Raw genomic sequence first — 20,843 nt, forward strand, 5'->3', positions numbered from 1 at the left:
TTTTGGGAGGGAGGGTGGACAATGAGCTTGTAGTAGGCAAAATAAGCAATGTTCCCATTGTCACGACTTCCTCCGAAGTCGGTCCCTCTCCTTGTTCGGGCGGCTTTCGACGGTCGACGTCACCGGCCTTCTAGCCATCGCAGATCCACTTTTGATTAACCATTTGATTTGTCTTTGTCTTACACACCTGGTTTCAATTCCCCAATTACTTCTTCATTATTTAACCCTCTGTTCCCCCACGTTTGCTTGTGAGTAATTGTTTATTGAACCGCGGTCCGTATTTGTGGCCTTGTATTTATACGACGTGTATTGTTGTATTATTTGAGTAAAATTGCTTTCATTACTCATATCTGCTGTCCTGCGCCTGACTCATCTCACCAGCTTCACACAGATGCATTACACCCATGCTCTCTGGCAGCTTTCAAAGCTGGGATAAGTTCTTTCCACCTCTGGCACACAGCTTCAGAGAAGTCCCCTATGATCCATCTGCAGCTTTTCAGTAAAAGAAATAGCTCACTTTCTCCTCAGACTATATCCAGGTCAAAGGTGGAGACTCTGGTATGCCATCTACAAGAATGTAATTCCTCCTGGATTGTCCTTCTAATCTGTTTTACCAGTCATTTGTAATAATGATTCACAGACATAGACTTAGAGTTTGTTGTCAACTTGCTGCAAGTCTCTTTCAGGGCATCCACCTCTCCCTGGGAGAACTGCAAACTGTTCTTAAGGTCTTGGACCTCTCTGGTTATATTGTCCATTCTTTTGTTAGCTGTCTCCACCAATATTTGGACAAAGCTCTTGAAGCTATTTTCCTGTTGCTGTAACAATTGCTTGTAGACATATTTTTGTTGATTTAAAAGATCATGCACTTGCGATAGCAAAACACTGTCCTCTCCATTACTCCCACCTTCGTTAGCTTTGGGCAGCATGATGGTAGCGTTACACATTCTGGTAACATAAAGTGTTCTGTTCTGTTGCAATTTTATAGTCTATGACATTTCAGATTTACATATGATAATTTTTCACAAAGTAGTTTGGATGTAGTGAACTCGTTTTTCAAAGTAACTTTCATTCAGTAAACTATATTTTGTCTTAAGGGGAGCTTTAATGTAGCTTAACTTCTTCCAGTGTGAAGTAATTTGTAGGTTGGTAAACTATTTTCAGAGTAGCTTCCCCAACACTGCTAAAAAGTTGTGACTAAACCTGGAATGTCAACACTGGAAACAAATGAAAGCTGGAAAAAGAGTGGGAAAGAGAGGCATAAGACAAGTCCAGACTGGTTGTGAGGTACATCCCTCTCTCTCCTGTTCTTCCCAGCCCCACCCTACACCTCACAGTCCACTACAAAACCCTTTACATCACACCAGCTACATAACAGACCACCGCTTTACACAGATCAACACCTGAATTAAGAGGGTAGAATTTCCTTTTTAAAGAGAAGGAAAACCCTTGCCAAAGAACTTTACTTTTCAAATTTCCAATCAAGACAAGAGGACACATCATAAGGTATTAGTTAAACTTTTCAACTTGTAACTCTGATTTTGTGCTATTTCAAATATGAAACATACCAGCTCCATAGTGCATTATAACTGCTTTTTAATGTGTTATAACTCTTAGTGGAGTAACCAATCCAATCCAATCAAGTTTAAATAAATGAATATTGATGGTATGTTTAGGGAGCAGACACATGCATGTAACATCCTTATACTTTCATGAATGTCACTTCATTTAAACAGACTAAGGTATGTATGATTTAGGCCATATGCAAAGTACAAACAAATACACTTTTTTTTTGCTCTCTATCGATTAAAAGATAATACGTTCTGAGGAACATTTCCACCCAAACGTTTACTTTTGACATGAATCTATTGTGAAACACTCTATGGTTAATCCAAAATACGCTACTAGAAAGGTATTCATACTCTATTCCATTGATGAATCAAACATAACGCCATCATGTTATGCTCAGGATTCAGTGATTCACTAGGATCTATAAGTAGCAACAATTACTATTAGTCATTTTGTTCTTACCACTCACCCCCATCCTCTCGATCTCCTCCTCTTCCTCTTACCCTCACCTCTATGGGTCCTTGTGAGAAGAGAAGACACATTACCACTCACCCCCATCCTCTCGACCTCCTCCTCTTCCTCTTACCCTCACCTCTATGGGTCCTTGTGAGAAGAGAAGACACATTACCACTCACCCCCATCCTCTCGACCTCCTCCTCTTCCTCTTACCCTCACCTCTATGGGTCCTTGTGAGAAGAGAAGACACATTACCACTCACCCCCATCCTCTCGACCTCCTCCTCTTCCTCTTACCCTCACCTCTATGGGCCCTTGTGAGAAGAGAAGACACATTACCACTCACCCCATCCTCTCGACCTCCTCCTCTTCCTCTTACCCTCACCTCTATGGGTCCTTGTGAGAAGAGAAGACACGTGTATGTCTTTGTTTTACTAGTCTGCCTGGTCTTGTCCAGTTGAATATAAAGAGAAGGGTCTAAGTAAGCACTATTGCATGTTTTCTTAATTCAATGAGAGTAGCATACCATCAAGGGGCGGCAGGTAACCTAGTGGTTAGAGTGTTGGGCAAGTCACCGAAAGGTTTCTAGATCCAACCGCCGAGCTGACAAGGTAAAAATCTGTCAATTTGCTCCTGAACAAGGCAGTTGTTCCAAGGCCGTCAATGTGACAAAAGCATTTGTTCTAAACTGACATGCCTAGTTAAATAAATAAAACAATTGCTTAGATGGAATAAATAATATGATCCAGTGGAGAAAATAAAGGTGTGACATTTTACAAGGGGTGGAAGACTGTTGGGGTGGAAGAAAAGCTCTTTTGGCTTCATTTAGTAAAGTTGTACTCAGCTAAAGGGATGACATTTGCTGGACTTTTTCGCAGGGCTAGGTGAGATTGAGTGGATCCAGGTGAGGAGAGGTTGAAGTCTCAGTGAGACTAGGAGTGGCAGCATGCCTCTGAGCTGCAGCAGCAGGCTGAGGTAGACCGGGCCTGTCACAACACACTTAGTCCCAGGGCTGTGCTTTCTGAGACTTTGTTTTTAAATGCACCTCTGAGCTACACAATCCTGACTTGTACAGGCCTGTCATAGGGAATGAGTCTGTGTGTGTACGTATGTGTGTGTAGGTGTTTGTGGGGTACTCTGCTGTGTGATGATCACAGAAATGACCATGTAATTCTACATCTACGTTTAAAGCAACTACACTTCCTTTAATACCAGAATGTGAACTGTTTTGTATCCCCCACCCCCTCTCTCTCTTCAAGGATGGGATCTGCTGGGGTACAGATTGTATGTGTGGCCCTTGGGATCCTGGGCCTGATCGGGGGCATTGTGTGCTGTGCCATCCCTAGGTGGAAAGTGTCATCATTTACAGGACAGAACATCGTAACGGCACAGGTACTGAGCAGATCAAGTGTTTTATTAGCCCTATGTGGTTTACATTTGAAACCGCTAAATACTTTCTAACATTATATCGACTCTTATGACTCTAATAACTCGGAAAACGTAGAATGAATGCAATGTGCTGAAGTCAAATAAGCTGTAATGAATGAATGGCGTGTGTATTACTGTAACTATTTGTCTCTGTGTGTAGGAAACTGAAGAGGGCCTGTGGATGACCTGTGTGGTGCAGAGTACTGGCCAGCAGCAGTGTAAGAGCTATGAGTCCCTGCTGGTCCTGCCATCTGACCTGCAGGCGGCCCGCGCCATGACAATCATCAGCTGCATGGTCACCTCCCTGGCCATCCTCATCTTGTTCGCCGGCGCCGACTTCACCACCTGCGTGGAGAATGAGGACATCAAGCCCAAGATCAGCCTTGTGGCCGGGATCGCTCTGTTGGTGTCTGGCCTCCTCCTCATGATCCCTGTCAGCTGGTCCGCCCACAACGTTATCAGCAACTTCTACAACCCCCTTGTGGCCCAGAAGATGGAGCTGGGAACCTGTATCTTTATTGGCTGGGCTGCTGGGGTGCTGCTGATTCTGGCTGGAGGCCTGCTCATGTGCTTCAGCAGAGCCAAATCTGGCAGTTCAGGAGGAACCGCCAAGTACTACGGCAACAGCGCTTCAGCCCCCACCGCCAACAAGAACTACGTCTAGTGCATGTATTACACCTCTGTATGTTTGTATGTGTGTAGAGAGATAGTTTGATGTATTACACCTCTGTATGTTTGTATGTGTGTAGAGAGATAGTTTGATGTACTACACCTCTGTATGTTTCTATGTATGTAGAGAGATAGTTTGATGTACTACACCTCTGTATGTTTCTATGTGTGTTGAGAGATAGTTTGATGTATTACACCTCTGTATGTTTGTATGTGTGTAGAGAGATAGTTTGATGTACTACACCTCTGTATGTTTCTATGTGTGTAGAGAGATAGTTTGATGTACTACACCTCTGTATGTTTGTATGTGTGTAGAGAGATAGTTTGATGTACTACACCTCTGTATGTTTGTATGTGTGTAGAGAGATAGTTTGATGTACTACACCTCTGTATGTTTCTATGGGTGTAGAGAGATAGTTTGATGTACTACACCTCTGTATGTTTGTATGTGTGTAGAGAGATAGTTTGATGTACTACACCTCTGTATGTTTCTATGTGTGTAGAGAGATAGTTTGATGTACTACACCTCTGTATGTTTCTATGTGTGTAGAGAGATAGTTTGATGGAAAGGAAATGGGTCAGACAGAATGAAAACAAGAAAGGGGAGGGGTTTAACCTTGAGGATAAAGAAGGGACATTATTAGTGGAAATAATGGTTGTAAATATTGAATATTTCAAAATAGTAATACTGGTTTAGTTGTAGTTAATCCAAGGGTCCAATATGGTGGTTTAATTTAAAATACACATATGTGTTTATTTGTTTTGTGGGGGGGGACTAACTCAATATACTATAATATACTACAAATCGAAACTGTGTAGAGATGATGATGTACCGACATTCATACAGTTTCTCAACTGTGTTCAGCTCGCTAATAATCACCTACATGAAGGTTAGACAGTCAAGGAGCACCGGAAATTCCAAAAACGATGGATAGAGGAAATTATTTGACAAATTGTGACGGCGAGGAAATATAACCAATTTTCCGTGTGGACCTCATTGAAGACCAAATGCAGCCCCCGGGGCAGAAGGAGTTTGACACCCTTGTTGTAATGTGTTATCTCATTGAGGTTTTTAATAATGGGTGACATGCTCCTGTAATGCCATGAATGAACAACAGAGAGCAAGGTGAGGGACTCAGTGGTCATGCATCTCCAAATACAGGTATAGTTAAATGACTGTATATATCATTTACATCCATGAGATCACAACTATTTTTCTTATGTAAATCAGCTTGTCTTTTACTTTTGTGTATCAAATAATAAATACATGTTTTTATTTTATTATGTTGCAATACAAATGATTGTCATCTCCTTTGGAAATGTTAACAAAAGCAAAACAAGTTTCAATATTTTGGAAAATATTAAGGACTTTTATTTCCAACTATGTAAGAGCATATATTAAAAACAAGTCTCTATAAATGTGACAACTGACACCAAAAAACGAATTCAAGCTTCCAGACCCGAAAATATTTGGCTGCTGATATTGATGGATCCTGTCTCCAACTCTCCCTTTAAACATCTTTCCTTCAAACATCCCCAACTATTTATTACTATTTGACTTTCATCTCCTCTTTATCTTCTCCTCTTTACACCTCCTTCTCTCTCTCCACCAGCTCCATCTCGACCCCAAGGGCTCTGTTTCAATTCTTGCTCTCCAGTTCGCTCACGCGCTTGGTCAGCTCCTCTACTGTTTCCTTCAGAGTCTTCACCTCCTTCTGCAAGGCATGTACCTCCTGAGAGAGAGAGAGAGAGAGAGAGAGAGAGAGAGAGAGAGAGAGAGAGAGAGAGAGAGAGAGAGAGAGAGAGAGAGAGAGAGAGAGAGAGAGAGAGAGAGATAGAGACAAAAGAGAGAGAGAGAGAAGGAGAGGGGAGATTCCTGGTGAAATGTGCAAAAGAGGAAGCCCTATCTAAAATACAGTATCTATTCACAGATATATCAGAGCATGTAGGTAGATGCAGCCATGTCCTTACCCCAGTGTTACCGTGCTGATGCCCCATGGCTGCTGATGTGGTCTTCAGAAGACTTTTGTGAACTTTGAACTCTTTGGATTTGGTGGTTGTCGCAAAACCGTCCTTCAACGAGATCAGGATAGGTTGGCCCTCTTTGCCTTCAAACCACTCATTGGCCTCCACAGACGGCTCTGGACCCATGGTGTCTGGGTACAAATCCTCCTGAAACAGGTCAGACTGAAGAGCGAGAGAGAGAAAGTGAGATATTTAAGAATCACATGCTTTGAGTTATAGTCCTTTTTTAAAAGTGTATTTACCTTGCGGGGCACCGTCATGACAATGGGCTCGCACTTCCTCTCATGGAGCTTGTAAAACCTGGTGGAGGGTGAATAAAACAATATACATTCCCCTTTTACAAACAGTGCTTGTGTGTATGTGTGTGTATACTGGTGAGTGAAAATGTCCATGACTCTGTGTGGTTACCTGGCGATTTCACACTTGTTGACCTCCAGGCCCCTCTTGGGCATGTAGCCCATGCCCTTCTGACTCTCCTTACTGCTGTACATGGACAGGTAGTGAACATAGGGAGCCTCATCCGTCACCTCAAAGTACCGGATACTGCTGTCACCCTGAGGCACGAAAATGAATGGTTAGTAAACCATAGTGTGTGTGTGTCAAAGGAGGTTGGTGGCATCTTATTTGGGGAGAAAGGGCTCACGTAATGGCTGGAGCGGAATAGGTGCAATGGTATCGAATATATAAAACACATGGTTTCAATGTGTTTGATGCCATTCCATTTGTTTCGTTCTGGCCATTATTTTGAGCTGTTCTCAAAAAACATTTGAGCCTCCTGGGTGTGTGTGTGTGTGTTTTTAACTCTAACCTTGCCACAGAGGTAGACGACACCAGTGTCAGGGTCAAAGAAGGGCAATAGGACACCACTGCTGGTGTCCAACTCCTGCAGGGTGAGTGGCTCCCCAAAGCTCTTCTGTCAAACACATACCGGTCATGTCGGGTCTTAAGACACTATTCATAAGGCTTTATAAGAAGTTCATAATTGTCTCATAACACTCACCGGGTCCCAAAGTGCCACCTGTCTCTCACTCATGCGACTGAAGCCGGTGCTCAGGATCTTCCCATCGGACACAAACACAGCCTTGACAGGCCTGGAGCCTTCGTGTGTCTTCTCCTTCTCCTGAGAGAGACAGAGAGGTTGAGAGAGAGAGATGCAGACTCAGGGAAAGACAGACACTCAACAAAGGAGGTTCATCTATCAAAGACGCGTGAAGGGAACTATATGAACTCATCCCTGACTGTGATTCTATTGAGATCTATGACATTAAACCTGGTAGCTAGGTGCATCTGACTGTCCAGGGTTAGAGTGGCTGGTTCTCCTGTGGTATTGATGGGGGCAGGGAGGGGGGCACTCACAGCGATGACTGTGCCCTTGCGGGGGTCCAGCACACGAATGGTCTTGTCCTTACAGGAGGTGAGGATCTGGGAGCCGTCCCTGTTCCAGCAGGCACTGTAGATGAGGTCAGGGTGGACCGAGTCGATCCTCACCATGGCCTCTCCACACGCCACGTTCCACAGGATCACCACGTTGTCACAGCCTGGAAGCCAGGGGAGAGAGAGACGGAGGAACAGGCAGTTAGGCCATGCAGTGCTACTCCACTTATGTTAACAGTTAAAGAGGCACTTGTATTCTGAGGTGATGCATCATAGCAGTGCTATACCTGCGCTCATGAGCACATTGTGGGCAGTGGGGTGCCAACTGAGGATGCCCACGCGTTTGGAGTGCCCCTCCAGCTTCACCACGGGGTCGTTCAAGGGCGTGACCAGGCCACCCTCCGGGATCTCCCAAATCTGAACGATGGAAAGGTAGAGGAAGAGTAGGGTATGTCATTACACTGAGTTAACACAGTACATAGATACAGAACACTGATCAACTGGATCACACAGGGACATATGTCCTAAAGTGCGTCCATAATATAATTCTACTTAACAAGCTCAACATTATGGCCAGTGAAAAGTTGTGACCTCTACTTACCATGACACTGCAGTCCTCTGAACCACTGGCGATGATGTTGTCGTTGTGGGGACAGAACTCAATGTCCAGCACTGGGCCCGTGTGTCCACAGACTGTGGGCTGGGACATGTCAATACGACCCGTCTACAGAGAGACACAAAGGAAAAAGATGGGTTACTATGACACAAATAAACACACACACACACACACAAGCTGATGGCTCAAACAGGAGATGAATACTACAGTATGCAGTAAGAACACAAGGAGAAGTAGAGTGTTGCTACCACTGTGGTCTTGGCAACAGAAAGACCTAGAGAGGGTTCAGAGGAGAAAAACTCAGTCAGCTGATGAGATTTGTATAGCTGTGCCTGAAATCAGCCTTAGAGAGCAGAGAACTCTACTGGGTTTCCATGGCCCTGGTGGAACACACACAGGATCTTGTCTGTTGGCCCTGGTGGAACACAAGCAGGATCTGGACTGTTGGCCCTGGTGGAACACACACAGGATCTTGACTGTTGGCCCTGGTGGAACACACACAGGATCTTGACTGTTGGTCCTGGTGGAACACTGATAGAGGAAAATATAGTTTAGATGATCAATTATGTATACTTTAATGATTAGAACCATTTATGCTAATACTATTATGTTATTATTTGAAAAGTATGAGTTCTTAATTGTACTGTTACTAAAAATGTAAGCAGAAATGAATTGTGTCTGTGTCTCCTGGGAAAGTTGAGGAAGGAGGGATAAGATAGGTTTTCAAACAGATAAGAATGTTTTGGTTGGATTCCATTAAGGGAGAATTTATCCTTTAGACAGGTTGGAATGTAGTTTATGTGGGGAGTGAAACTATCTCCAGGACCGAATACTACGCCATTGTAATGCTGGGAGAGGGTGTGAAACTGATGACGTCATTTTATGTCTTCTTTCTTTTAAAATGTAATGTTCTTTGTATTTTGGGTCAGTACTCATCGAGAATAAATGCTGAACTTGTTTTTTAAGACTGGTCTCTTGCTAATTCATGCAAATGATAAACTTACAACTTATCATGAATTAGAAATGAGTGCGAATTTAATTGGTTTTGGCAATAAAACATAAGGGAATTAAAAATTCCTCTATCAAACACAAACAGGAACTGGACTGTTGGCCCTGGTGGAACACACACAGGATCTGGACTGTTGGCCCTGGTGGAACACACACAGGTTCTGGACTGTTGGTACTGGTGGAACACATACAGGATCTGGACTGTTGGTACTGGTGGAACACACACAGGATCTGGACTGTTGGTACTGGTGGAACACACACAGGATCTGGACTGTTGGTACTGGTGGAACACACACAGGATCTGGACTGTTGGCCCTGGTGGAACACACACAGGATCTGGACTGTTGGCCCTGGTGGAACACACACAGGATCTGGACTGTTGGCCCTGGTGGAACACACACAGGATCTGGACTGTTGGCCCTGGTGGAACACACACAGGATCTGGACTGTTGGCCCTGGTGGAACACACACAGGATCTGGACTGTTGGCCCTGGTGGAACACACACAGGTTCTGGACTGTTGGCCCTGGTGGAATACAAACAGGAACTGGACTGTTGGCCCTGGTGGAACACACACAGGATCTGGACTGTTGGCCCTGGTGGAACACAAACAGGTTCTGGACTGTTGGCCCTGGTGGAACACACACAGGTTCTGGACTGTTGGCCCTGGTGGAAGACACACAGGATCTGGACTGTTGGCCCTGGTGGAACACACACAGGTTCTGGACTGTTGGCCCTGGTGGAACACACACAGGATCTGGACTGTTGGTCCTCTCTGTCACGTTGGCCCTCGCCCATCATTCACAGTACCAAAACAAAACCATCTACATTCAATAATGTACTAAGGATGTACAGTACATGCCTTATTTTTAATATGAAGTGGCATAATGTTTATTTTCAAAACTTTATTCAAATGTTTCTCCTAATGTTCCTGCCTTCATTGTAGATGAACAATCAGCTGCCATCCTAAAACCTCTTAGTCACCGTCTCAATAATAGTGATCACATACGGGTTATATGGCTGTAGTAATAACTACAGTGTCAGGCTTTGGCCAGGGTTGTTCCGGTTTTTGGTCACTAGATGCCCCCATTGTGCCTTTTGACCTTTTGTTTTCCCTTGATCCCCATTATTATTTGCACCTGTGCCTCGTTTCCCCTGATTGTATTTAAACCCTTTGTTTTACTCAGTTCTTTGCTCTGTGTTTGTATGTTAGCACCCAGCCCTAGTACTCTGTGAGCTCTTGTTGATCCCGGTGGACTCTCTTGTGGAGTTCTGTTTTTTTGTTCTTGTTTGTTTTTGAGTATCTTTTAAGGCTTTTTGTGCTGTGCCTTCCACCTTGTGGATTTGCCTTTTTGTCTTGGAGGATTACCTTTGTTCTTGTGGAATTCCTTTTGAGGTTGTGGAGTTACATGTTTTCCTGAAGAACTTCACTTTTTACTTCATTAAATACACCGTCTCAAGTACTGCTGTGTCTGCCTCATCTTCTGGGTTCTGCTGACTATTCGTGGCTCAGTTGGTTTAGTGACTGTTTCTCACTCCGGAGACCCGGGTTCGTAACCGGGTCCTGACACAGAGTAGTTAAGTGACAGAAAAATGTACTTCTCCAACATATAAATCAAGGTAGACTCAGCGATATGATGTAGATGCAGAAAGTAAACAGCATAGTGGGTCAATTTCCACAACAACTAAGAGCGTTGAAGCAGAAGGCTCAACTTCTCAGCTGTTTTGGTCCTGTGGCTCCCACACTGTAAGAACGTGAAACGAACCGGGGCACATGAGCAGATACTTTGTGATGTCGTGCATCTCGCTCATCTCAATATCTGCAGTCATTTCGCTGTCTACCTTTAAATCAAATTATCGTTCATTGGGGAACAATGGCTTCCTTTGACCAAATCATTAGGCCTTAAATGCACTGTGAATTTTGGTTTAGAGGACTACTATTCGTCCCTGTTACAGGCAAGTACAAACAGTGATGCAATGGCGTCTACCCATGACATTGAGACAGTCTATATCTTTGGGTAAAAAATACATCTGTTAAATCTGTTCTATATATGAAAATGCATACAGTTAATGTCAAAGTCTTTCAATTACACCTTTATGCTTCAATATCACATAACGCATTCAAAATCAATCTAGATATTGACTGCTATAAGACCATTACATTTACATTTACATTACATTTAAGTCATTTAGCAGACGCTCTTATCCAGAGCGACTTACAAATTGGTGCATTCACCTTATGACATCCAGTGGGACAGTCACTTAACAATAGTGCATCTAAAACTTAGGGGGGGTGGGGTGAGAGGGATTACATACACTATATATACAAAAGTATGTGGACACCCCTTCAAATGACTGCATTTGGCTATTTCAGCCCCACCCGTTGCTTACAGGTGTATAAAATCGAGCACACAGCCATGCAAACTCCATTAACAAACTGGCAATAGAATGGCTTTACTGAAGAGCTCAGTGACTTTCAATGTGGCACGGTCATAGGATGACACCTTTCCAACAAGTCAGTTTGTCAAATTTCTGCCCTGCTAGAGCTGCCCCGATCAACTGTATGTGCTGTTATTGTGAAGTGGAAACGTCGAGGAGCAACAATGGCTCAGCCGCAAAGTGGTAGGCCACACAAGCTCACAGAATGGGACTGCCGAGTGCTGAAGCACGTTGCGTGTAAATATCGTTTGTCCTCGGTTGCAACACTCACTACCAAGTTCCAAACTGCCTCTGGAAGCAACGATAGCACAATAACTGTTTGTTGGGGGCTTCATGAAATGGGTTTCCATGGCCAAGCAGCTGCTCATCACCATGCACTTTGCCAAGCATCTCCTGGAGTGGTGTAAAGCTCGCTGCAATTGGACTCAAGAGCAGTGGAAAACTGTTCTCTGGAGTGATTAATCACACTTCACCATCTGGCAGTCCGATGGACGAATCTGGGTTTGGTGGATGCCAGGAGAATGCTACCCGCCCCAATGCATACGGTCAACTGTAATGTTTGGTGGAGGAGAAGTAATGGTCTGGGGCTGTGTTTCATGGTTTGTGCTAGGCCCCTTAGTTCCAGTGAAGGGAAATATTAATGCTACAGCATACAATGACATTCTAGATGATTCTGTGCTTCCAACTTTGTGGCAACAGTTTGGGGAAGGCCCTTTCCCGTTTCAGCATGACAATGTCCCCGTACACAAAGCGATGTCCATACAGAAATGGTTTGTCAAGATCGGTGTGGAAGAATTTAACTGGCCTGCACAGAGCCCTGACCTCAACCCCATCGAACACCTTTGGGATGAATTGGAATGCCGACTGCGAGCCAGGCCTAATCGTCCAACATCAGTGCCCAACCTCACTAATGCTCTTGTGGCTGAATGGAAGCAAGTCCCTGCAGCAATGTTCCAACATCTAGTGGAAAGCCTTCCCAGAAGAGTGGAGGCTGTTATAGCACCAAATGGGGGACCAACTTCCTACTAATGCCCATGATATTGGAATGAAATATTCGACAAGCAGGTGTCAACACACTTTTGGTCATGTAGAGTATGTGTTTTGTTGCTGATATTGCAGCACATTCGTCCCATGCTGATACTGTACCTGCATCCTACATATGCTTCTGTTTTTCAATGTCAAACCCACCACTGGTATGCATGACCAAAGAGCTATATTTTCATGTTATCTGACCATAGCACCGGTTCCAATCCATGTGCCAATGCTATTGATCAAACTCCAGGCGGTGCTATAGTCAGATGGCACGAAAATATAACTCTAGCTCAGTAAATAGCTCAGTATGTATATATTTTATACTGTCTTTTTTTCTCATCTTTATCAAGTGTGCTAATAATTTTGTACCTGACTGTACATGCAGCTGCACTATACTGCGCCCTAGCCACATCCTGTCAAGACTGTGTTGCACTGAACCGCTCCAAATATGGTGAAAAACTAGCAACAACCACAGCGAGAGCCAGTGACGTGTAGAACCGAAACTCTGCCACAAACTTCCTTATTCAACACAATGTGTGATGCCGCCTTGCAATATTCAAAATTCAAATGTTGAAAAAACATTGTTCTTAGAACAAACGTACAAACGACACGCCAATGAGCATTTTCATCAAAATTGAAGCGTAGTTGGGAAAAACTGGGCATGAATGAAAGTGACATTTTGAAACTTCAAGATTTGAGACTGAGGCATATGCATTGATCTACACAACAGATGGAGAGAGAAATGGACGTTAGACCACTTCTGAGAAATGAAAACCTCTAACTTCACTTAAGGCATTCACTTTGACCTCTGTTTCTCTGCTCAGGCCCACCTTGTTCAGAGGCAGCACTAGGAAGGCCCCTCCTCCGCTGGCATCCACAATCATGGCCACGAACTTGGGGTTGACAGAGCAGAAGTTGCTGTCCCAGGTCATCTGGGAGATGCGGATGTCATCGTAGCACTGGTCAGCCTTCACCCCCTGGCCGAAGACATGACGGAACTTACTGGCCCTGACTACCTTCCTGGACATGGTGACCTGATAGGGGAGAGAGATGAGGATGGGGAGAGGAGAGGGGGGTGGGTGGAGCAGTAGTAGGAGAGATGGGGACGGGGAGAGGAGAGGGGGGGGGTGGAGCGGTAGTAGGAGAGATGAGGATGGGGGAGGAGAGAGTGGGGGTATGGAGCGGTAGTAGGAGAGATGAGGATGGGGAGAGGAGAGAGTGGGGGTATGGAGCGGTAGTAGGAGAGATGGAGAGTGGGGGTGGGTGGATCAGTAGTAGGAGAGATGAGGATGGGGAGAGGAGATGGGGGTGGGTGGAGCAGTAGTAGGAGAGATGAGGATGAGGAGAGAGTGGGGGGATGGGGCGGTAGTAGGAGAGATGAGGACAAAGAGAGGAGAGGGGGGTGGGGCGGTAGTAGGAGAGATGAGGATGGGGAGAGGAGAGAGTAGGGGGATGGGGCGGTAGTAGGAGAGATGAGGACAAGGAGAGGAGAGGGGGTTAGTGTGAGAGAATTAAGAGGAGATATAAGAAGAAAAAGGAAGAGGGGCAGAGTTTTTAATCACAGTGGTAGACTAATCAAGTGCTTATTGTATTTAAGAATATGCAGACTGCTACTGTAGCCAGTGAACTCTCACCCGGCACCCCTACTACATTTACATAGACAGCGAGAGAGAGAGAGAGAGAGAGAGAGAGAGAGAGAGAGAGAGAGAGAAAAGAGAGAGAGAGAGAAAAGAGAGATGTATAGAAGAAAACCAGTAATCTGTGAAATAAATGCAACTGTTCATAATTTGCATAAATAATACACGGATGCAAGTATAAACATTTTACAGGAAATGAAGAGCAATGTAGGGATTTGAATACTGTGACCTTAGATGCCACAAAATGTCTTAAGAGCATGAGCATCACTGACCCCTAGTTAGACCACAAGACAGACACTTAGTGAGGAGACAAACATACAGACAGAAAGCTACAGGAAGGAAGGACAATACAGGAAAAGCAGAGAAAAGGGGAAGAAAGAACTTGCACAACTTCTTCCTCCAGTCTGCAACTGTTTCTTTTTCTCTTTATTATCCGAGGTACACTTGTGGCTCTGTGCAATGCTTTAACTCACATCTAGTCATAGGGATGAACCCGCACAGAGAGAGAAAACATGGAGAATTGAAGGAAAAATGAGCATATGGGACTACAGAGGCAAACTGAAAGGCATACTCCACTGCTGTTTGGAAATCATGTGAACCAGGAACCTACAGCAACAGTTAGACCACATCCTACAGAACAAACAACAGAACCACAAAACTATCGTTCTTTCCGTTTCATTCACACACATGCTCTCTTGTCCCTCTCTAATGCTCCTTTTTCACACATTAAACAGTTGGCAGATATGTAAATGATATTATCTTTTTTGCGAGCTATAACCAAAGAGAATGCAACTGGTTGAAATATTGTCGTCCAATTTAGGGTTTGTCGGGTTTGTAATGCATTACTGTCAGTAGATCGTCCTCATGTTCAATGCATAGGCTACATTTCACAAGTTTCAGATTTATCAATAAGAATATTAGTGCACACAATGACTCAGTCCTGACCTACAGCCCATTCATTTATGCTGTAAAACGACAACTCTAAAAGAGTGAGCAGAGAATTTACCTCCATTTGCAGACCTTACTTCCTCAAATCTGAAGCTGCGCTGACTCTGAATCCCTTGGCTAAAGACTTAGGCCTCACTGTTCTTGTAGTATTTGTGCATCACAAGACCTCTTTGGTAGACTTTCATCTAATGCAATAATCCTTTGCAGTGTGCCTTAATGTTATAAAGGACCAGGACCGGAGTACATGTCAGTAATGGTGTGTGTGTGTGTGTGTGTGTGTAGGCCTACAGCATGATCATATAAAGTGACAGCAATTATGGACTATCAGTCACATGGTTTGTGATTACTAGAAGGATGCTGAAAGCAGGCCTACCTGTTTTAGTGATGGGGAAATGTTCTGCTCAGTCAGGCTCCCTGCTTGGTTCTGCTGTGTCGCCAGAGAGGAGTAGGAGCCGGTAGTCTAGGGTAGATCTCTTTATGTGATGGAGGAAGTGAGTTTTAGATGAAGGTGGAAATGGGAGGTGTCACATTCTGTCTTCTTACTTGCTGGGGTGAAACATTTAAATGACAGATCTCAAGAAGAGATTAGATGAAGTTGTTGATATGCAGACTAAAGTGAGCCTAATTAATTAGACTAATCAAATCATCAAAGCGTGTGTGCAATACTTTCTACGTCTGTTTTACTTTGATTTGTTTACATTTAATTTAAATTAATATATATATATACATGAAGATAAACATTGTAATGTCACTGTAACAGAGTCTCCAGAGTGCTCTAAAGCTTTGGGCCTCCCGAGTGACGCAGCGGTTTAAGGCACTGCATCATTTACATTACATTTAAGTCATTTAGCGGTTTAAGGCACTGCATCGCAAGTGGGACAGTCACTTAACAATAGTGCATCGCAATGCTAGAGGCGTCACTACAGACCAGGTTTGATCCTGGGCTGTATCACAACAGGCTGTGATTGGGAGGCCCATAGGGCATCGCACATTTGTCGTCTGGGTTAGGGGAGGGTTTGGCCGGGGGAGCTTCACAAGTAGACTGTCATTGTAAATAAGAATTTGTTCAGAACTAACTAAAGGATAACAAGATGGATAATGGATAACAAGATGGATAATGGATAACAGGATGGAGTCAAACAGAGAATGCCATGGCACAGCTAGGCTCTGTTTAAACACACATGTATGGATAACAGGATGGAGTCAAACAGAGAATGCCATGGCACAGCTAGGCTCTGTTTAAACACACATGTATGGATAACAGGATGGAGTCAAACAGAGAATGCCATGGCACAGCTAGGCTCTGTTTAAACACACATGTATGGATAACAGGATGGAGTCAAACAGAGAATGCCATGGCACAGCTAGGCTCTGTTTAAACACACATGTATGGATAACAGGATGGAGTCAAACAGAGAATGCCATGGCACAGCTAGGCTCTTTTTAAACACACATGTATGGATAACAGGATGGAGTCAAACAGAGAATGCCATGGCACAGCTAGACTCTGTTTAAACACACATGTATGCATCCTCTAACCAGACCCTGCTCCCTCAACCCCCCTGAAAACGTCTCCATTAAAACAAGCAAGAGAACAGAACAGGAGAGACCAAAAAGACAGAATGGAAGGCCAGAAACAGGTTTAAAAATATAGACTTCAGTTTATTGCACAATCGTTGCTGGAGACTGAGGAGTGGGAGGGCCTGTCTGTATAATGCAAGACACTACAGATGGACACGTAGAGAAACTAGACACAGGGAGATACAAGATGGCCATAAATTAACAGAAGCGTTGGTGAGAAGAACACAGGCGGGTTGATGAGGCACAGTAGGACGCAACTTGCACCCAGACATGGAGCAGGACAGACAAAACACATTAAAACACAGATTTCAGACATGAAGTATGAGATCTTAAAACAGCTCATATATTCAAACATACAGGGTCCATAATATACATTCATAACTGGTTTGTGCAACCCTGAACATGCAGGGTTTGGTCACTCCTAGCATGTTAACACTGTTGAGTAGTAAGTATGTCAGTCAGTCACATTGCCTGTGGAAAAGCATCCTGTCTAACTCTGGTATTTGTTTTCCACCAATGGTCTTTTGACTAATCACATCAGGTCTTTTCACATCAGATCTTTTTCAGAGTTGATTGGTCAAAAGATCAAAAATATCAGAACTGGGCTTCCTCTGCCAGACACAGAACGGTTGGCGGTGAGCCTTTATACGATACAATATGATGCCTGCAATAGACTGCAACGTTACAGAGTTATGTCCACCAGATGGGGCCAAATAAACAGCCAGTCAATTAATTTACAAAAGACCGAGAGACTGAAGACAAGGACAAACAGAGAAACAGACAGACCCTCAAGAAAGCTCCCTTCATCAAGAGGAAAAGGGCATTTCATTATCAGTACAGACAGTATCATAATTAGTACCAACCCTCCACAGAGTAATTGTATCAATAATAATAAGTATCATCGTCATCATCGTCGTATAACAATAGTGGACAGTTAATCCTTTATAAATAGTCAGAAACAGGCTAGCTGGCACCTGTGTACAAAAAAAACGTTTGTTAGTGTTTTCATACATCATGTCATCATTATAATCATAGAATAGCAGAATATACAGACTAAAACAATGACCGTTGGCTGGCCTGGTTCCATCTCTGAAAAATGGTTTTCAGTTCTATCTCCCACCACTCTTCCCATCTTCCCGTTTCCACAGTCTTACTCTTTTCTCAACCGCTCTTTAAATACATTTCACCTTGTTTTATCAGATCCCACCCCAAGAATCCCTAAATAATCCCTACTTCTACTACTACTGCTGACTCTTGCCTTCCCTCGGACCCTTACCCAGTTCCGGAGTCCTTCACGGTGGCCTCTGTGGTGTGTGGCTCTAAAAGCCATGTTTCAGAGAGGAACCCCCTGGCCTCAACGTAACAGCTATAGGACCCTGAGAAGTGGAAAACCCAGGGTGGTGGAGTCCCTTTGAGTAGAGAACTGACCCTTTTTGTTTTTTTTGTTACTGTTGAGAAACACCACTTGAACACACATCCACTTTCAGACAGTGTAAATGTATTTGTATCTGATAATGCATAGATATCCAGTTGTAATCAGAGGTATTCATACATGCCCCCCCCCCTCCTGTATCTTCCCCATCTTTTATTTTTATGAGGTACATTTAGTCGAGCAAAATAATTCTTAATCTCTGGGTCTCTCAAAAACCCACACGGTTACCCATCTCTCCAACAGAACTGAAAAGAATCCGTTTTATCTGGGTTCACATATTTGAGTAAATAGGTTGGATGTGGTTGATATTAAATACACAGTAGTACCACCCCTCAGGTCCCTTTTCCCTCAGACACAGAGCATTGTCTGAGGTGACATACAGATTGAATTCCAGGTTCCTACTTCTGCTTTCTTTCCTTTAATTACATGTATAAAAAAGTATCAGTGTTATATACTGTTTGCACTGTATGTATATATAATCTACATACATACATGTATTTACATGGACTTTAAATAAGTTTCATTACTGGTATTCACTTTGATCCAAAGCCCTTTTGAAAATAAATAAACAGTGCAGTTTATTTGATATAGTTGTATTGCCTCTGTTCTAGTCCCTCATATTCCTGTATTAGTATATACTGTATGTAGTATGTTCCTCTCTTAACACTCCTGTTCCACTGCCCTGACAGCATGTAAAGCTCTCAGCTGGAGTGACTGACACATGACGTGTCATATGTTACAATGCACAAGCATTTGGCTAATACTAAGTTAAAGTCCTCGTATGAGACAATGACTTTCCGTTTGAGAGCTACTAACATGCATTAATAATCAGTTTCATTCAGTGCACTGTAATACAATTTCAGCTTATGACGATACAAGGGGCCATGGCTGTAATGTACTCACCATGACAGGGGTGGTTTCATAAGGGGGCTGAGAAACGGTTTAACACTAGTCAGGGTCAGGTTGCAGTCTGAGGCCTGTGTGGGAGAGGCTGGGACATTCTCCCTCACCCTTGACTCAATGTGAGCAAAGTATGTGCTACAACGGAGGCCCTCGACACATCATTTGGCAGCTTGTGAGTGAAGTGGTTATTAGTGTGGGTATGTGTGAGTGTGTGCACTAGGTTACAAAAGTGCAATGTTACATAGAAACATGCTAACTTAACTAGTCCATGGGACGACTAGGTTATAGGTCCCTCAGAGCAAAGAGGATTAAAAAAACAAACCGCTCGGTCTCAACCTTCCACATAGTCAATCGTTGAACAAAATCGATAAAACACAAAAGTAATCCAAAAAGTAAACATTGTACTGTTCCTCAGAGCATAAACTCAAATGCCAGTGCAGAAACTAGTGGCAACAGTTTTGACTTTAAAACTGAGTAACCAGAAATAGTTTGCTCAGGGTTACTGGTTGTGAAAATGGTGAGAGGGTTAGGGGTTCCTTCATGCTTGGTTGCAGTTGTCTAATGAAATACTATACGGCACATGTCAGCTTGGTACTACAGTATTGTACCTCTCTAAGGGTAACAAAGTGCAAAGAGTCAAACCGGGCTATGTTATGTAGTAATAATGTCCAGCTTTGGCATAGAATGCAGTGCATCATACCAAATCATACCAAATCATTATCTGGCCTCGGACAGTTAAAAGCCTAGAAAGTAGCCTAGCTGTCGGCCATTTCCACCCTCCCAGGGGAACCTACTGGTTTCTAGTAATAATAGTGCATTCTAATTTTAAAAACCCTCATCACAAACTCTCTCTAATACCGTAGCGTAATAAACATTTGGTATCTGTTTGGTGGCAGAACTTCCCTTTTCAGTCAACAAGATCCATCTTGCAGTCATGTAACTATTGTTCAGGTATTATAAAGAGAGACATCCAGTCTGTTTTAGGCATCTTCATTTAAGACGTTATGTGCCCTTTTCATTGACTACAGTATGTGCCAAACATGATTACAATAATCAACAACAAAATATATTTGTTTAACTTAATAGTCATGAACTAATTTGAATAATCCGGATTCAAAACCAAATCAAATTCCTCAGTTAAATGTGAGGAATAGTCACTTTAAATAGATATTGATAAATAAATAAAAAGCACTGTCTCACGAGATTAAGGTCAACCAATAATAAAGAGTAACTTAATGCAACTCAACAATAGCAATTGTAAACGTGGATAATCTGTCATGATTCCCTATTCAAAATGGTTGTATTTTCAATGGCACAATGCATCAAACAAAATGAGCACTAACAAGCCAAGGAATGAACCCCTTCACCCGTACCCTTCACCCATACCCAGTTAGCCTTCACCCATACCCAGTTAGCCTTCACCCATACCCAGTTAGCCTTCACCCATACCCAGTTAGCCTTCACCCATACCCAGTTAGCCTTCACCCATACCCAGGTACCCTTCACCCATACCCAGTTAGCCTTCACCCATACCCAGTTAGCCTTCATCCATACCCAGTTAGCCTTCACCCATACCCAGTTACCATTCACCCATACCCAGTGACCCAGTTACCATTCACCCATACCCAGTTACCCAGTTACCATTCACCCATACCCAGTTACCCTTCACCCATACCCAGTTACCCTTCACCCATACCCAGTTACCCTTCACCCATACCCAGTTACCCT

General features: G+C 43.5%; 2 protein-coding genes across 2 annotated transcripts; one reads left to right on the forward strand and one right to left on the reverse strand.

Annotated features, from left to right (window-relative positions):
• Positions 1–1,349: 1,349 nt before the first annotated feature.
• On the forward strand, positions 1,350–5,402 carry LOC124015430 (claudin-4-like). The gene is made up of 3 exons (XM_046330612.1): positions 1,350–1,506; positions 3,284–3,416; positions 3,613–5,402. The coding sequence occupies exons 2-3, from the start codon at positions 3,285–3,287 to the stop codon at positions 4,114–4,116; spliced, it is 636 nt and encodes a 211-aa protein (XP_046186568.1). The 5' UTR covers positions 1,350–1,506; position 3,284; the 3' UTR covers positions 4,117–5,402.
• Positions 5,403–5,470: 68 nt separating this feature from the next.
• On the reverse strand, positions 5,471–15,726 carry LOC124015429 (coronin-1A-like). The gene is made up of 11 exons (XM_046330611.1): positions 15,573–15,726; positions 13,445–13,648; positions 8,122–8,244; positions 7,808–7,937; positions 7,503–7,684; positions 7,147–7,266; positions 6,955–7,059; positions 6,555–6,700; positions 6,389–6,446; positions 6,093–6,308; positions 5,471–5,854 (listed from the first exon to the last, which is right to left on the reverse strand). The coding sequence occupies exons 2-11, from the start codon at positions 13,640–13,642 to the stop codon at positions 5,762–5,764; spliced, it is 1,371 nt and encodes a 456-aa protein (XP_046186567.1). The 5' UTR covers positions 13,643–13,648; positions 15,573–15,726; the 3' UTR covers positions 5,471–5,761.
• Positions 15,727–20,843: the final 5,117 nt, after the last annotated feature.

This window comes from Oncorhynchus gorbuscha, linkage group LG26 (genome assembly GCF_021184085.1).
Source record: "Oncorhynchus gorbuscha isolate QuinsamMale2020 ecotype Even-year linkage group LG26, OgorEven_v1.0, whole genome shotgun sequence".
Taxonomy (NCBI): domain Eukaryota; kingdom Metazoa; phylum Chordata; class Actinopteri; order Salmoniformes; family Salmonidae; genus Oncorhynchus; species Oncorhynchus gorbuscha.